The sequence below is a fragment of the Trachinotus anak genome, unplaced genomic scaffold (genome assembly GCF_046630095.1).
Source record: "Trachinotus anak isolate AG129_WGS33_773 ecotype Australia unplaced genomic scaffold, CSIRO_AGI_Tana_v1 ptg000007l, whole genome shotgun sequence".
Taxonomy (NCBI): Eukaryota; Metazoa; Chordata; class Actinopteri; order Carangiformes; family Carangidae; genus Trachinotus; species Trachinotus anak.
This window is the reverse complement of record NW_027273858.1, coordinates 925,930-940,917: the sequence shown is the minus strand read 5'-3', so window position 1 is coordinate 940,917 and position 14,988 is coordinate 925,930. Positions and strand designations below refer to the sequence as shown.

The following is a 14,988-nucleotide window of genomic DNA, read 5'->3' as shown; positions in this document are numbered from 1 at the left end:
CTGTCCACCGACAGTCCCCATTCAACTTGACAGAGCTGCAGAGAAGAACAGCAGAAAATCACAAAATCCAGCTGTGTAAAGCTTATCAGGTCATACTCAAGAAGATTTGAGGTAAAGCGTCTGAATACTTATGTCAATGTGATATTTCAGTTTTTCCTTTACAGTAAATTAGCTAAAATTTCGTTATTTATCATTATGGGGTACTGAGATATGAAGGAGTGTGAATACTCTGAGGGCACTGTATAACCACCTGCCAAAGTACTCAAAACAACCTATGCGGCAGTTCCCGCTACAGCGGGCATCTCCAGGAACACATTTTGCCATGTTGACACAGACACACAAACAGACAGACACAGATCCACTAGGTGACAACAACTTCATTCTCACTGTCATGGCTGGTAATGACAGCCCGCAGACCAGAATTGCACATCCACACACAGCAACTACACCCAAACACACAGCAGGGAGGAGTCCAGTTTGGTTCAGTGGCAGAGATAAAAAATAGCCAAGTGATAAACACAGTGATTAAGTATTGTATATTGTTTTAAAAAACAATAGCAACTATGTCAACTTCTACATTCCAAGATGGAAAGCTGTTCACTTCATATAGATTTAGAGTGCCACATAAAAATACACTGAAATATTTAAATCTATGATGATAATATAAATTTCAGTTTCAGTGCTTGGAAAACAGATGAGAATAGACACCAGTATTTCTCCAACATTCAACTTGAAAATGTTCAAAAGAGGAGAAACGAACTATCATAGGTGTATTATAATGTAGACTGTGGCAGGTTTCAAGCATCAGTGGTTAATATCAAGATATTAAGATTTGGAAACCAGAAATTAAAAAGGACAGTCAGGGAAGGGAAGAGGCATGAGGAGTGTGTGTGTTTCTTTTTTACATGGGCAGGCAATTATGACAACTGATTTCATTTCTCAGAGGAGGAGGAGCTTTGACGTCTGATCAATCAGAAATTAGAAAAATGTTTTAAAAAAAAAAGTAGATTTCTTTCAGCAGTTTGAGAGATGAAGCATAACAGACTCTATGGTGCATACAAAAAAACAGAGACTGCTGCAATACACACAAGCACACACTGAAATGTAATCTCTCCGACTAACACTGCAATGCATGAAAGGTTATTTCCTTGTAGTGTATAATGCCACTGGAGATTGCAGAGATACAGGTTGTCGACAGTAGATTGCTGAGATATAAGAGGTGATGTAAGCAGTCCATTCGATGTTTTGTGATTTATATAATCTTGCGATGCTGTATCCTACTATATACATACCATCCTACACAATGAATGTCTATCTTAGTACTGTCCTTATGCAACAGACATGTAATCCACCATGTACAAAAATTCCTGTTCTGGTATGAAAGCTTTCACATCTTCCAAAACACTAAAAACCACATAAATTATGCACTGCATACACTAAATAGTGAATTTTATGTTTCCAAAACCAGTCATAGCTGTGTGCTTGGACTAAACTACAGCATCCAGCCCCTGCAAATACAGAACACTCAGGTTTACTGTTGGGGATCTCTACTGAGATTCCCCCAGTGAGAACTGCTGAAGAGATATTTTCTTTTTTATTCATGGACAGATGGTCCAGTCAAAAATCCTAATTGGACTCCCATGTGATCTAGAGCTGTTTAAAGGACTATATAAACAAAGTTGTGGTTGCTGATATCAGTGGACTTCCCACACTCTGACAAGTGATATGCAGTATAGGATATGGTATATGCATATCTGCAGTGCTAAAAAAAATAACTTATGTCTGTTTAGGACCAAAGACACAGTCAAAATGAAAGAAATTATACAGTAACAATTAAAATGCTTTTAAAGTACCGTTTGCTCACAGCCCCATCATGAAAAGCTTAGCTAAATAATGTATTTTTTATACCTGACCTACTTGGCAATTTTTGATTCAGCAAAGACAGCGACAACAAGATGGTCGGCAGTGAAAGAGACGAATGAAAGGGAGAAGAGGAAGAAAGAGGGAGAGAGGGAGGACTGCTCTCACTTTGCAATGCTATCACTCAGACTGTGGCTTCTGCTATCAAGACAGATGTAGAAGCGCAAATGCAATCTGTGTGACTGTCACACTCCAGACTGCCTGATAAACTAAACACACAAAAACACACATACTGGGCATGACGTGACAAGGCGAGGTGGCACTTTACATTTACATCAAGTCTGTTTAATGCAGCGTTCACAGTGTGTGATCAGCAAAGCATCTACTACCCGTTATATCATTTTCTACATCAGAAATTCTTTGATGTCATTGTCTGCACTAATTTCATCACTTTTCCACCAAAACTCTACTAATAAAACTGTATCTGTCTTAATATTTGTAAGCTTCTGGTTTTATTTCTTTAAACCATTTAAGATGGGATTTTTTTTCAGCATAAAGAAGAAGTCGATTTTGCTATGAGAGTGATTTAAGACATTTCTGTTTGCATTTTGATATTTTTTGTCTGCCATGAAAACTTCTTGCCTTTGAAATCCACAACAAACAACAGAATTTAAGACACCAGAATCTGTGTGTATGCAGATATTAGAGAGTGACCATAAAATCATAAATATGTGCGTGTGTGTGTGGGGGGGTTTCACCCAGTTTGTCTGGTCATACTGACAGTCCACTGACCTCCATTTAAAGAACAGCAGAAAGAGTGTGTGGCAACCAAGAGCTGGGTCATTGACACAGCGTTAACGTTGAAAGCACTAAAGCCAGACTCAAGTGTCTGGAGTAAAAGCTAAAGCATCTCACTAATCCGCTTACTTGATTGTGACTGTTTACTGTGTGTGTGTGTGTGTGTGTGTGTGTGTGTGTGTGTGTGTATAAAAATGTTTGTAACTGCAGTGACCTATGTGACATGGCTACCTTCTGTAACTGTAAAATTTTGTTACATCAATTTCAAATTCCAAGATTAGACAGAAACGTTAGCATGAAGTGTTTGAGCTGGTGTGGGTATATTACAAGACTCTACTTTCACTGCCACAGTGAACATTCTTTTACTATGCTTTAAATGTCTTAATATTATGTAAATTAGATTTTATTTTTCTTGATACAAACTACAAACATTTCAACAGTGGCACCAAGCACAACACAAATATATCTCCCTCTAGATCAGAGATCTAGTCACAGTTACCTCACACTTCTTATTTTATTCTAATGTTATATTATTCTAACTTAATATTTCTTCTATAAGATCTTAACAGCTGATCACCACATTTCAAGTCAGCTGCATGTTATTTTTGAGAAATAAAAATAGAAAGATAGGTGGATGGAGACACTCGTGGCTGAGAGCTGAACTGCCCACTGTAGGTGTCCCCAATTATAGATCTGCCACGGATGTGGAGACAGATTAGGTGGGAGCAGGTTACAAGCAATAAAGCAGGAGGTTGGACAGATGAAAGTCGAGATCAGAGGCTGCACGTGCCCTGAGGAATGGAGGTCAGCTACGAGTTATTTAAATTTCCCCCCCTGAGAAAGCATATAGGGAGCAGACGACTCAAAATGGCAAAGACTAACAGCCTGGAGAAGAGAATGACAGACTGCTGACAGGACTGGCCTGAAGGGTAAAACTCTAGACAGAAAGGTTGTGTGAACAGTTGGTAAATAATACAGTGAAAAGGTCCGTGCTGAGATGGTGAGTTAACCAAATTCTGGAATGATAACCAATAAAACCAACAGACACTGTCTACAGTTTGTGACAAAAATAACTGATGATGAAGTCCATGAGTTAGATGCTACAAGACATTTAAACATTGGGAATGATATGCATTTTGTTACTTTAGTTTACTGGCTCATCGCCCATGCTCTTACATTCCCCCCTTATCATTTCTTCTAGATTTCTGCAGCGGTGGGGGAGTCCGCACATAACTTTAACTGAACATCTGAAAAAAAGGCTCTGAGAAGGGAAGCTCAAAGAATTCATTTTCCAGGCAAACTGTCTGAGTCTTTTTACAGTTTAATTCTCCTGAGAAAGAAACAAGTGAAGCTCATGCAACCTTTGGCTTCTATATAAGCAGAAAACCCAGCACAGTGATGGTGTGTTGAGCTCACAATTAAGTGGGAAACAAGACAGTGGTGAAGGTCTACGCCTATGCTCAGGAAGAAAAAGAAGGATGCAGAAAGCAATGAGATACAGGACAAAAAAATGAGTGCAAACAGGAGTCAACATGCAACATACTCCCACTCAAAAAGATAGCACAGTGAAAGCCTCAGGGTGAGGTCAAGCACAGCAGGAGGTCATGTGTTTGGGAGCATCCCCAAAATAAAGAAGGGAAGGATAAGAAGCTGTCTTTCAGGAGGGTAAATGAAGTAATAAAAATCTCCCCTCGCTCAACAACTACCCCCCTTTACCAGCTTGCTAACAGCCTTAGGGAGAGACTGACACAGTAGGAAGCACAACCATCATGTGATACATTTGCAGTCAGGCAATTGTAGCTTCCGCAGTGATGTTAATTACCAATCAGAGTTATCTTGCCTGACAAACAAACTCAATGGACAAAATATATTATTCATAACAGAGGTGGGGCTTTGAATGCTGGTCATGCTTGCTGGCAAATCAATGCACTTTCTGCATCATGTCGTTGTTTCTTTTCCTGTTGCTGTTTCTCTCATTTTATCATTGAGCCTGCAGCTAATGTAAAGTTTGCTGCTTGTGGCTGAGAGCAGCTACAGTAGGGAGTGTGATGTGACTGAGCTCACAGAAATGACAGTCACTGGGGTCAAGAGTCTAAGGTAAAGATTGGTCTGCAAAGGGATTGTGCTCCTCTTTTACCAGAGGGGTGTGGTGGCAAATTACAATAAGAAGGTGATCAACCAGGACCTCCTAACATCTCCAAAGGTCTAAAGAGCTGATACAATAAGGACAGGGAACTTACTGGTGTGCACAGACCACAATTTTGCTTCACAGACGACGAGTTTCAACCAGATAAGAAACCTTTTTTACAACGGATTGTTATTCAATAGCTGCAGCAAGTTGTGCATCCTAAATTCCACCTGCACCATCTGCATCTTTTAAGAACAGGGTGTCCAAAATATATCACCATTAGGTTTCGCTTATCGCTTAGGGCTTGTGATATTTTGGTTTGCTTCACCGACACACATAACAGTATGCATTTATCAGCCTGCAGATCCTGCAGCACCATTCCGCAGGCTGATAAATGAGGAGCAGTTTCCAGGGCCATGTATGTTTCTCTGCCTGACAGCAGAGAGACAGACACACCAGCAGAGTTTTCATCACATTTAACGCCCCATTGACTGCTTCACAACCCAGCGATGTTTCATTTCTCTTGGTGTGTGCATGTGGGAGGGGGAGTGTAAATGCCTGTTTGTGTCCATAATTGCAGCACAGAACATCTACACTTGGGTGGATTCCACTGCAAAGCAGTTAAAGTGACATTATCATGAAGAGGAATGAGAGAGAGAAGTGATGGGAGGTAGCAAATAAAGAGATCGAATAATCTGGAAATGAAGAAACAAAGTGAAAGAGGGAGAATATGAGGAGATGAGGGGTACTGAGAAAGACACAGAAGAAAATGGAAAGAGAGGAGCCTTAATGATAGTGTGAGAGCTGCCTCGGATGACAGCACTGGGCTTGGTGCAAGAAAACAATTACAGAATCACAGAAGAGGATGAAAAGCTCCATGCTGTACTGAGAGGACAAAACACTCAGCAGAGTTACATCAACAGCAAATGCTATAATTAAGGACATGATAAGCAAGCACACAAATTAGAACAACTCAAGTATCAACTATGAAAACATGTATTGTGTTTGTCCTGCCTTTGGCATCCTACTGATATAAGTTCAGTGAAAATTTCCAAAAACTTTAAGGAAAGACATGTGAACCTCTGCATGAAGGCAAGTCAGTGACTGAAGCTTAAAAATCAGACTGAATTATTAAACCCAAAGGAACAGTGTTATTTCCTCCAAAACCTTACAAGCACTGCAACGAAACCCACAATTCTGTGGTTTCATCCAGAAGTTCTGCACAACAGATACGACTGCTCCGTACTATCACCTGGCAGTGAAACCATCTCTCTGTGCCAAACTTGTACTGAGGAATGTGACATGGCCTTAAAATTTGAATAGAATGGAGAGCCACGTCAGAGAAGTTGGCAGGAAGATGTTTCTCTGGCAGAGACATGATGGACGCTTGCCCTAATGCACACATGCTCAACAGAAGACAACATGTCACAGCCTGACACACACTGGTCACATTCACTTCAATAGTGAGACATCAGTCAACTGACAGCCTGATGCTTGAACTGTGGTTTCCAGGATTCACATTCCAGTGCAAGTGCAAAATTCCCATTGATTCTCTGTCACAAAGTGAATGAAAGTATGGTTATTGGGTGTATAATGAATAAAGAATGCAGGCTGATAATGTACAACACATCTATCAAGTGCTGCAGTGGCCCTTTGATGATCCACAGGTTAAATACTGAAAAGTAAATCAATTCCTACACTGCAGGCATGAGCAGCAGGACAACGCAACAGCTCAAAGGAGAAATAAAAATCTGCTCGAGTGCATGTTTGTCTGATGAGAGTTTGTGTTCAGAGTTTCTAAATCCCTGTGAAATAACTGTGTGTGTGTGTGTGTGCATGTGTCAGCGTGCCTTCAGGGTTTCAGCACAGCCTCCTCCTCGCTGTCTTTCCATGTGGCAGTGAGGGAGGCAGTCTTGGTTAGTCACGCTTGCATGTAGCCAGATAGAATTACCACGTAATCAATAGCATCTCTGTGTCATTTCCAGTGTATAACTCTCAAACCCTTGCCACACGTGTCAACACGTCTCTCAGCAATGACGCTCTTGACTTTTGATGTTGTTTTTCAATCTATATTTCACTAGGCAAGTTGACAAAAACCACATTGTTGTTGAAAGGCACCGTCCTCAGGGGAATGCTCACAGAGAGAACGAGGGTTACATTCATGCATAAGTTCATGTTGAGGGACAGAAAAGTGACCGAACTCCTCCAGGTTTTGCTGTATCAGAGGGTTTGAATCATTAACTGGCTGGTACAGCCCTGTCTAAAACATAGTAAACATGACATGGCACATTAATGCACCAATAATTAGCTCACACTGTCACATGAGTGCATCAAAATGATTAAAAAAACAGACACCTGCAGAGAACAGAAATGGTTTCACACAGGATACAATCCTTTCTGATGGCAACTTGTTGCACAGGAAGTATAATCTATAAAGCATATAGCTTGCTAAAGCAAATGAAAACCTCTGAAAATTCAGAAGTGGATGTTTGACAATATGCAATGACAAGCTATGTTACCAGAAAAAGAAAAAGTGTGATCTGTGCTGCTTTTGCATTTAGACTGCCCATGTACAAACACACACACCATAGACTGTTCCAGCAGAAGACTTGTTAAATCAAGTAGATAAGTCAGATATGGACACCATTATAAAAGATGCAAGAGTGAATGAGGAGAACAATGAATTGTCCACTCTGGAGTCATGTGCTTAGCAACAGCAGCAGAGGGAGATACGATCACATGTAAAAACAAGTACATCCCATGGAAACTGGTGACTTTTTCAACATATCTGAACAAGCATCCTCTTTGATACAGTGCCTACAGATAAAGGTGATGTATTTGAACAAAACCACGTGGAAAATTATCTTTTAGTCAAAAAGACAAAAATATCTATCAATCTATCTATCTATCTATATCTCTATATATGTATATATAAATAAAAATAGTCTTCTGTGGAAGAAATTAAGCACACCTTGACCTCAGAAGCTAATACTGCACCAGACACCTTCTTCAAGTACTCTTTTGATCGAGAATTCATAGCTGAATCATGTTGCCCAGCACCTGAGGTAATGAAGCACCCCCAAGCCGTCACGTTTCCACCACCGTGCTTCACAGCTGGTTTGAGGTCGTTCTTCTGAAAAGCTGTCTTTGGTCTGATGCAAACATGTCTGCTGTTACTGTGGTCAAACAACTTATCTTTGATTTGTCCGTCCAGAGCCCATTACTCCAAAACGCCTGCTCTTTACCTGTATGTTCTTTGGCAAACAGTAGTCTTGCTCTAATGTTCTTTTTGGACAGCAAGGGCTTTTTCCTGGCACGCAGGTCAAATTTGGGCAGATTCTTTCTGATTGTATTCTGACACCAACAGCTGCAAGAGTTACCTGCAGATCCTGTGATGAAATCTCAGAGTTCTTGGGGACATCAAAGAGTCTGCTCTTGGACTGAATTTGCTGGCATGGCGAGTTGTGGACAAATTGGCAGTCGTTTGAAATCTACACCACTTGCAGATGATTTTTCTTACAGTGGAATGATTTATTTCAAATAATTTGGAGATCTTTTCAAATCCTTTGCCAGACTCAGAGGCACCCACTGCCTTTATTCTGAAGGCCTTTGAGAGATCTTTAGATCTTGGCATGATGACACCACACACTTCAATAGCAAAGAAAACACCAGAGCCTAGATCTCAGACATTTAGATAAAACACCTGCACTCCCTAAGGAGGTTTTAATCATTGGTACCTGACCTGGAGCACCTGATTCTAATTTTATGGATTTGCAGGTGTGATAGTTGTACTTGATCTGTCTCTTTGGTTTTTTGTTATTTAAATTATGAAAATTACTACAAAATTTTATGTGTCATTTATTGAAGTCCATCATATTTATTAATGGGCACTGTTTCAAAGAGGATCAAATGCTTGTTTGTATAAATATGTTGAAAAGCAGGTAGACCTTTTATTTCCCCACCACATCAGTATGAATGCATAATATTTGTATAATAGTGTCTGGGGAAAAATATATAACATACATTGATGATCAAACAGACTTATGATTGATTCCATCCATGTTACGATAGTCAAATATTTAACATCATCATTTGTTGTTGTCTGACACTTTCTGCTCATCCTCTCATTGATCCTTTATTAATTGTTTGTTTAGGTAATGATAGTTCCACTAATGACAATTATGGACTCAGTCAAGCAGTCAGGTGCACAGCCAGCCAGGTGGCATAAGTAGATCAGTCGTCAAGTGAAGAGGTCAACAAGCTATTAAAACAGCAAAGTAGACAGACGGTGATGTTATCGTGAGATTAACAGAATTACAGATTAGCAGCTATTGAAGAGACACAAGGGAAGAATAAGCATCGAAATGAAAGTGTTAAGACCCGAAAGTCACCAGACTACACTTGTAGTTGATGCTATGTAAGCGATACAATCACAGAAGCGAGTAATATGGTACTGAAACATGATTATGTGTGAGACAATTAATCACTATCATATGTATATAATATACATAAAGGTCAAACTCTAAGTTTAAAAATTGTTATATATCATATGCCAAGGAGCTTTAATTTATAACCCTGAAATTAATGATTATAATTACCTGCTACAGCTGAAAGGCAACAGAAAATACAGTAAATTTTTCATCAAAGATGTTAACATCAAATTTCAATGGGGCAGTGCTGCAACACTGTGAATGGTGCTTCATTTCACTGGCAAACACAAACACTGAACTCATTAATGTTTTAACGGTTGGTCTGAACTGATTCTGGAGTCTGACATGGGCGTGTGAGTGGAATTCTAACTCCCTCCTCTCCACAGAGGAATCGACTGGTGCAACTAGGCCACAGATAAAGACCAACAAATGACTTAACAAACACAGAATATGACAGGAAACTCCCCCAGTCCTCGGCTCCTCGTCTCAGGAATGAAAATAATGTTGAACAAATTGCTCAAAGAAAAAAAAAAATTGTTAGCTTGTAGAAGAAAAATGCTATAAAATCTAAAGTGGTGAAATAGGTGATTTGCTAATAGTCAGAAAACTCTCTCACAGACTGCCTGTCACCAACTCAAACATACCACAGATGAAGGCCAACAAGTGCGAATGCTTCCAGTTGTATCGCAAAACCTTCAAGTAGCAATCAACAACAGACACGTAACTACGGACCAACAGTGCCCAAAGACTGACTGTCAACTTTGTGTGTCAGGGACCATAAACTTCTATCATCTTTCATCTGCAGGTGATGTTCCCATATGGTACTATATTCTTACTACTCTCAAAATGGTACATCTACAGCATACTGTGCTTTAGAGGGATGCACAGTCATATCCATCATTATGCATCATTAAATCTGGCAGGTCTATGTTCTATTTTGTTACAGTGCTCAGCTTAACTGGCAACTCATCTTAACTAAGATGTAAAAATGTAATTGAAACAGATCCTGTCTACAGTGATGTTCCCTCCAGAGAAAGACAGAAAGAGGTCACATTACCTGAGGCCATCAACGAAGATTTAAGCACCAAAACATTTATTCAGACTGGATGAAAATGCTCATGCAAACTCATCATAGATTCCACATAAGAGGAGTCAAGCAACGGATGGCATGGGAATCAGACATGAGGAATGACACACACACACACACACACACCAGAACAGACCTGTGAACTTCTAACCTACTGTTTGAAGTGTTCTCCTAAATTACCTAGACTTTGGAGATTATTATACTGAGCCTTTGAGTGTGAGCCAAGTGTGTAAAATGTTTTTACATTTCACACAATGTACATTCGAAGCACCCTCAGCTTGAAGTGCTGGTATGGGCACACATACATAAGAACACTGGCACAAAACAAGTGTGGAGCCATTTCTTCCTGTTATTGATTCCAGAAATGAAAGGGACGTGGGTTTTCAAAAATCACTTCTGATGGCCTCAGGATTCAAGAACCATTTGAGCTCTGGGGACTGTTTCCAGTCTGCGGAGATGGAAAGTTTCCACTGCAACAATAACATACCGTACCGATGAAGTCCAAGGAAGGCAGAAACTGTGCGCCAACGCTTTCTCACACACTTTAAGCGAGATACACCAACATTCACTCGAAGACAAGTACAAACCCTGAGGCAACACTCTCTGCCACACACTGGATGTAAAGGCAGACACATCTCACATCAGAAGGTATATAAATACTATTTTAGCAACAACATGAAACAGGGATGATGTAACACTGGCATGATAACAGAGCATAAAGTAGTCTACAGACAAGAAGTATTTGATCAAAATCTGAGCACTTTGTAAATCATCTCCTTAGGCTGATATATTTAGATTTGATGTCTTTATAAATCAGCTATCCCAACCTACTGTAGATAAGAACTAAATGATGTAACAACAAATGCCCATGTATACATATTCCTTCCACTGAACAACATAAAAGAGCCCTGCTCAGATTGCAAAACAAAGCATATTACTGATTGTGTGCTGAGCCCACCCACCCTTTGCTCTGGGAAGAGATGTACATTTTTCTCATTCCATTCTCCAACACGTTAACATCTGTCCCAGGTCGAAGCTCTGTGGGGCTGTATTATTCACGCCTACAGCAAGCTGCTTGAGAATCCATGTCCGCAGGCTACATCTTTGCTTCACAAGTCGCCGCTTTTCACTCACTACAGGACACATACCTGCAGGATGAAGTGCAGCATATATCCCGCTATCTCTGCACTGTTTTCCCCTCTGAAAACACACCTGATAGCTCTTCCATCTCTTTGCACTGAATATCATTCATTAATCTGTCACTAAAGAAATTGTGTTGGGGTTGTGTCTTTTACATAGAGGGTGAGGCCACAGGAAAAGCTGCTGAAATAAAGCCAAACAAAATGGGAATGTCAGAGATTTTGTCAGTGTGTGGACATTTGCTGTCATTTCAAACCCAGTTCTTGCTTTATATTACACAAACTTCAATAACTTCAGGATCACTGTATTAATGCCAATAAAATAGATATATTCAATTGTTGATACTTTGGACTGGCAATAATTTGATTTGCAAATAGCACTGATCCATAAAATTTGTGACAAGTGGGAAATAAAGCGAGAATTGTGCTACAAGGAAGTGAACAACTTTTCCCAGTCAGCAGCTCATATTTCCAGTAGCTGTAATGTGAATCCAAATAAGCTCTTGTAATATTATAACTCACTGCACATTATCAGTTTGCTGATACAGCAGGGCAAGATCCTAATTTAAAAGAACAATGGGTCCAGAATTCTCTCACACTTTGTCTACTTCCTGTGAGGTTAGAAGTCAAAAACAGATTCCCAGCAGCATCCCTAGAGCTGGTAGGGATACAGTGGTTTGCTGAAGGACATTTCAGGAGAACAAGGGCAGCTCGAACCCAGCCCATCAGGTTGAAGGGAAATGTCTCTGCCTGCCAGCGTCTTTACTCAAAACTCAAACCAAACAAATTCAACATTGGTGCACAAGAGAAAAAAAACATAGTAATTTTACAAGGCAGCCGGGCCCCTCCCAGCGTGCAGACATGCCTGCACACCAAGGAGACTGTATGTGTGAGTGTGCCTGTGTGTGAATTATGGCCACCAGGAATGAGCTCAGCATTCCAGAAAAGACAGAGACACACAGTTTTCATGGGTTTTAAATGACAGCACTGAGGTCGCCTGTTATCCCCCCAAAACTCACCATTTCTTAGTGCATTCCACCATCAGTTCCTGATAGGAAGCCACGAACTGGAATTTGGAGGCATGCTTCCCCACACGTTGCAGTCTTTTCCAAACAGAGGCCATGTTTCTTTGGGAACGGGTAGTTTCTATGCACCTATCCCGTCCTGTACTTCCTTCTTTGGGCTTCCTTCACACGAGTTCACGCTAATGTTTATATGTATCTGAGCATTTCCAGACACATAGTTAATGTTTTACCGGAAGCACACTGAAAGGGATAAGACTGCACATCCAGTGGTGGGTCCTGGTCTTTAAAAGCTGCCCGATAAATCCAAATGTAAAGACACGGAATCTCTGCAGCAGTGAGCGAGATCTGATTTGACGGCGTGCATGATTTTATCAAGTAAATCACTCCACGATTTCGAGAGGCACGATGAGGAATCCCGTCGGTATAAATATCATCTTTCCATCTGATGATCTTCCTATGAAATAAAGAAAAAAAGTCACAGTCAGTACAGCTGCTGCCAGGTTGTAAAGCCCCGGTATCCCGGCGTATCGTGGCTGATTTTTACCCTCAAACATCAAGTCACTCCACCACACGTTAACCGTCCCCGACGCGGAGATGCTTTGTCTGTATCACTGCAGATGTTCATCTACATCACCCACGAAAACACTCGGTTCGTGTGTAAGAATGTGAGGGAGACTCCTCTGGTGCCAGCACGGCGCGCCGGGAGGCTAAGCCCTGCTGTCCGCACAAGCTAACTTAAGGTGTCTGATAATAAAATGTGGGTTTAAGCACCGGGGCAGTGACGGTACCGGCATCACAATAAAGCCAGAAAAGCAGCACCGAGAGTCAGGACCCAACCCCGAGACTCCAACAGACATTCTGTCAACACGGAATATTTGGTGGAATGTCTCCGGATCCAGGGAATAGCCTGAGCCGCTGTGCTCCGCTAACCGGGGAGGCTAACGAGTTAACATGTGAAACTCGGTTAACGGTCCGTGACACTCACCTTACTGTAGCATCCGATTCATTATCCGTTCAGAGGCCTCGTCAGCGGTGTGAGGAGATGGCGAACTGCCTATAACAGAACCGGGTCGCCCGCCCGCTAGCTAATTATCTCCCGTACAGCAGTGCCAGCACCAGCCATTTAGCTAGCTAGCCTGCTAGCGACGACGGCTCGCCCTCACAACACGGCGCGACTGGAGACCGTCGCTTGCCGGTTGACACATTTGCTCCACAGGTAAGCGCAGGCTCCAAGACTCAGGGCCGAGTCAGAAACGACATTTGTTTCAGGTTGTCTAACTTTGACTGAGTTGAACAAGAGTACTCCAAACACAGCAAAGTGGTCTAATAGTTACCGATAGTTTGACCGCTCTGCTTCATTGAAGAGCGTCAAGCGAACGGACGTTTAAAGGCACTTCCGTTCGGGGTGTTTAAAATAAAACCCTTGCTTTTCTATACCACTGAACTAAAACAAGTGTGCTGTTTTATAACGACTGTGTGTTAAATCTGTTTGGCATTGCAGTTTTTTCTTCTTTTTTTAAAACGACTGAATCGAGACAAATACATACGTTTTCGTTGTAACGGGTCGAAGTTAACGATTTTATTTTGAAGGATAACTTTTATACTTCCGGTTTGGTTCCATGTTTCCCCGCCGCTCTTGACGCAGCTTCGCCTCTCCATCAGTTCGCCTACCGCCTGGGGGGCTGCAGAAACGCCCCCGGGCATCAGCCATTGGTGGGGCTTCTGTGCCGTTTACAGATTCTTTACTGATTCATGAGGCATTTGTGTGTTGTTGTGTTATCACACTGGACAAATCCAACATCCATCAAAGACATTTAATCCTAGAGTGCGATTGGAGATAAAAAGCTTTTTTCTTTGTCGCTGTCCTGAAGACTCCTCATTCTCCAGCCAGCTGTAGACCATTGCATCTACTAACTAAAATATTAATTGGTTGCACAGTTTACTGCAACATTTTGGGGTCCCCTGGAGAAATTACGGATTTTGTTGATTTTTCTTTTTAAACTGAAAAGAAGAAGTAGCCTGAATACAACCGATGCAGCAAACAGACATTTTAAATGAGCCTTTCTTCAAATATTATTGAACTGAATTGATTTTTATTTCATGAATTTAAAAGTTGCTGTAAGGTTTGTTTCACTTCAAAAATAAAAAAATGTGTAAAAGCACCAAAGTTTTAACCAAAGGATAAATTATTGAAGTAATACAGTGTTTATGCGTGAATATTCTGGCATAGCCCTGTGTGCAAAAGTGTTTGGGTAAGTGTAGACCTACTTAAATCAAACTGGCCAAATCATTTCAAAGACTGTAGATGAAAAGAAAACATTTAGCTCCCCCAGGACACTGTAGTATCACCCATTGGCTTTGTGCTAATGAGGACGACACTTCCATTTCCTGGTCCTGTCACATTAATAAGTGAGTGTTAACCTTGTAGTCCTGCATGCCGGGGGGTCTTTTTCACATGTTGAGAGGAAATAAAACACCTACCATCCATCAGAAATCAATACCCCTTCCTCTTCACACACAC

General features: G+C 41.0%; 1 protein-coding gene across 6 annotated transcripts in view; it reads right to left on the bottom strand.

Annotated features, from left to right (window-relative positions):
• ehbp1 (EH domain binding protein 1) overlaps nt 1–13,855 on the bottom strand; it is a 132,484-nt gene extending 118,629 nt beyond the window's left edge. For 2 of the 6 annotated variants that reach the window (XM_071479834.1, XM_071479839.1), the window contains exons 1-2: nt 13,453–13,855; nt 12,462–12,921 (exon numbers count right to left, since the gene is read on the bottom strand). In XM_071479834.1, coding sequence (XP_071335935.1) covers nt 12,462–12,565 — 104 coding nt within the window. In that variant the 5' untranslated portion in view covers nt 12,566–12,921; nt 13,453–13,855. Of the gene's footprint in view, nt 1–12,461; nt 12,922–13,011; nt 13,400–13,452 lie in introns of those variants that run through there. The other 4 variants (XM_071479838.1, XM_071479836.1, XM_071479840.1 and 1 more) reach the window with 3 other exon arrangements.
• Between the last annotated feature and the right edge of the window lie 1,133 nt (nt 13,856–14,988).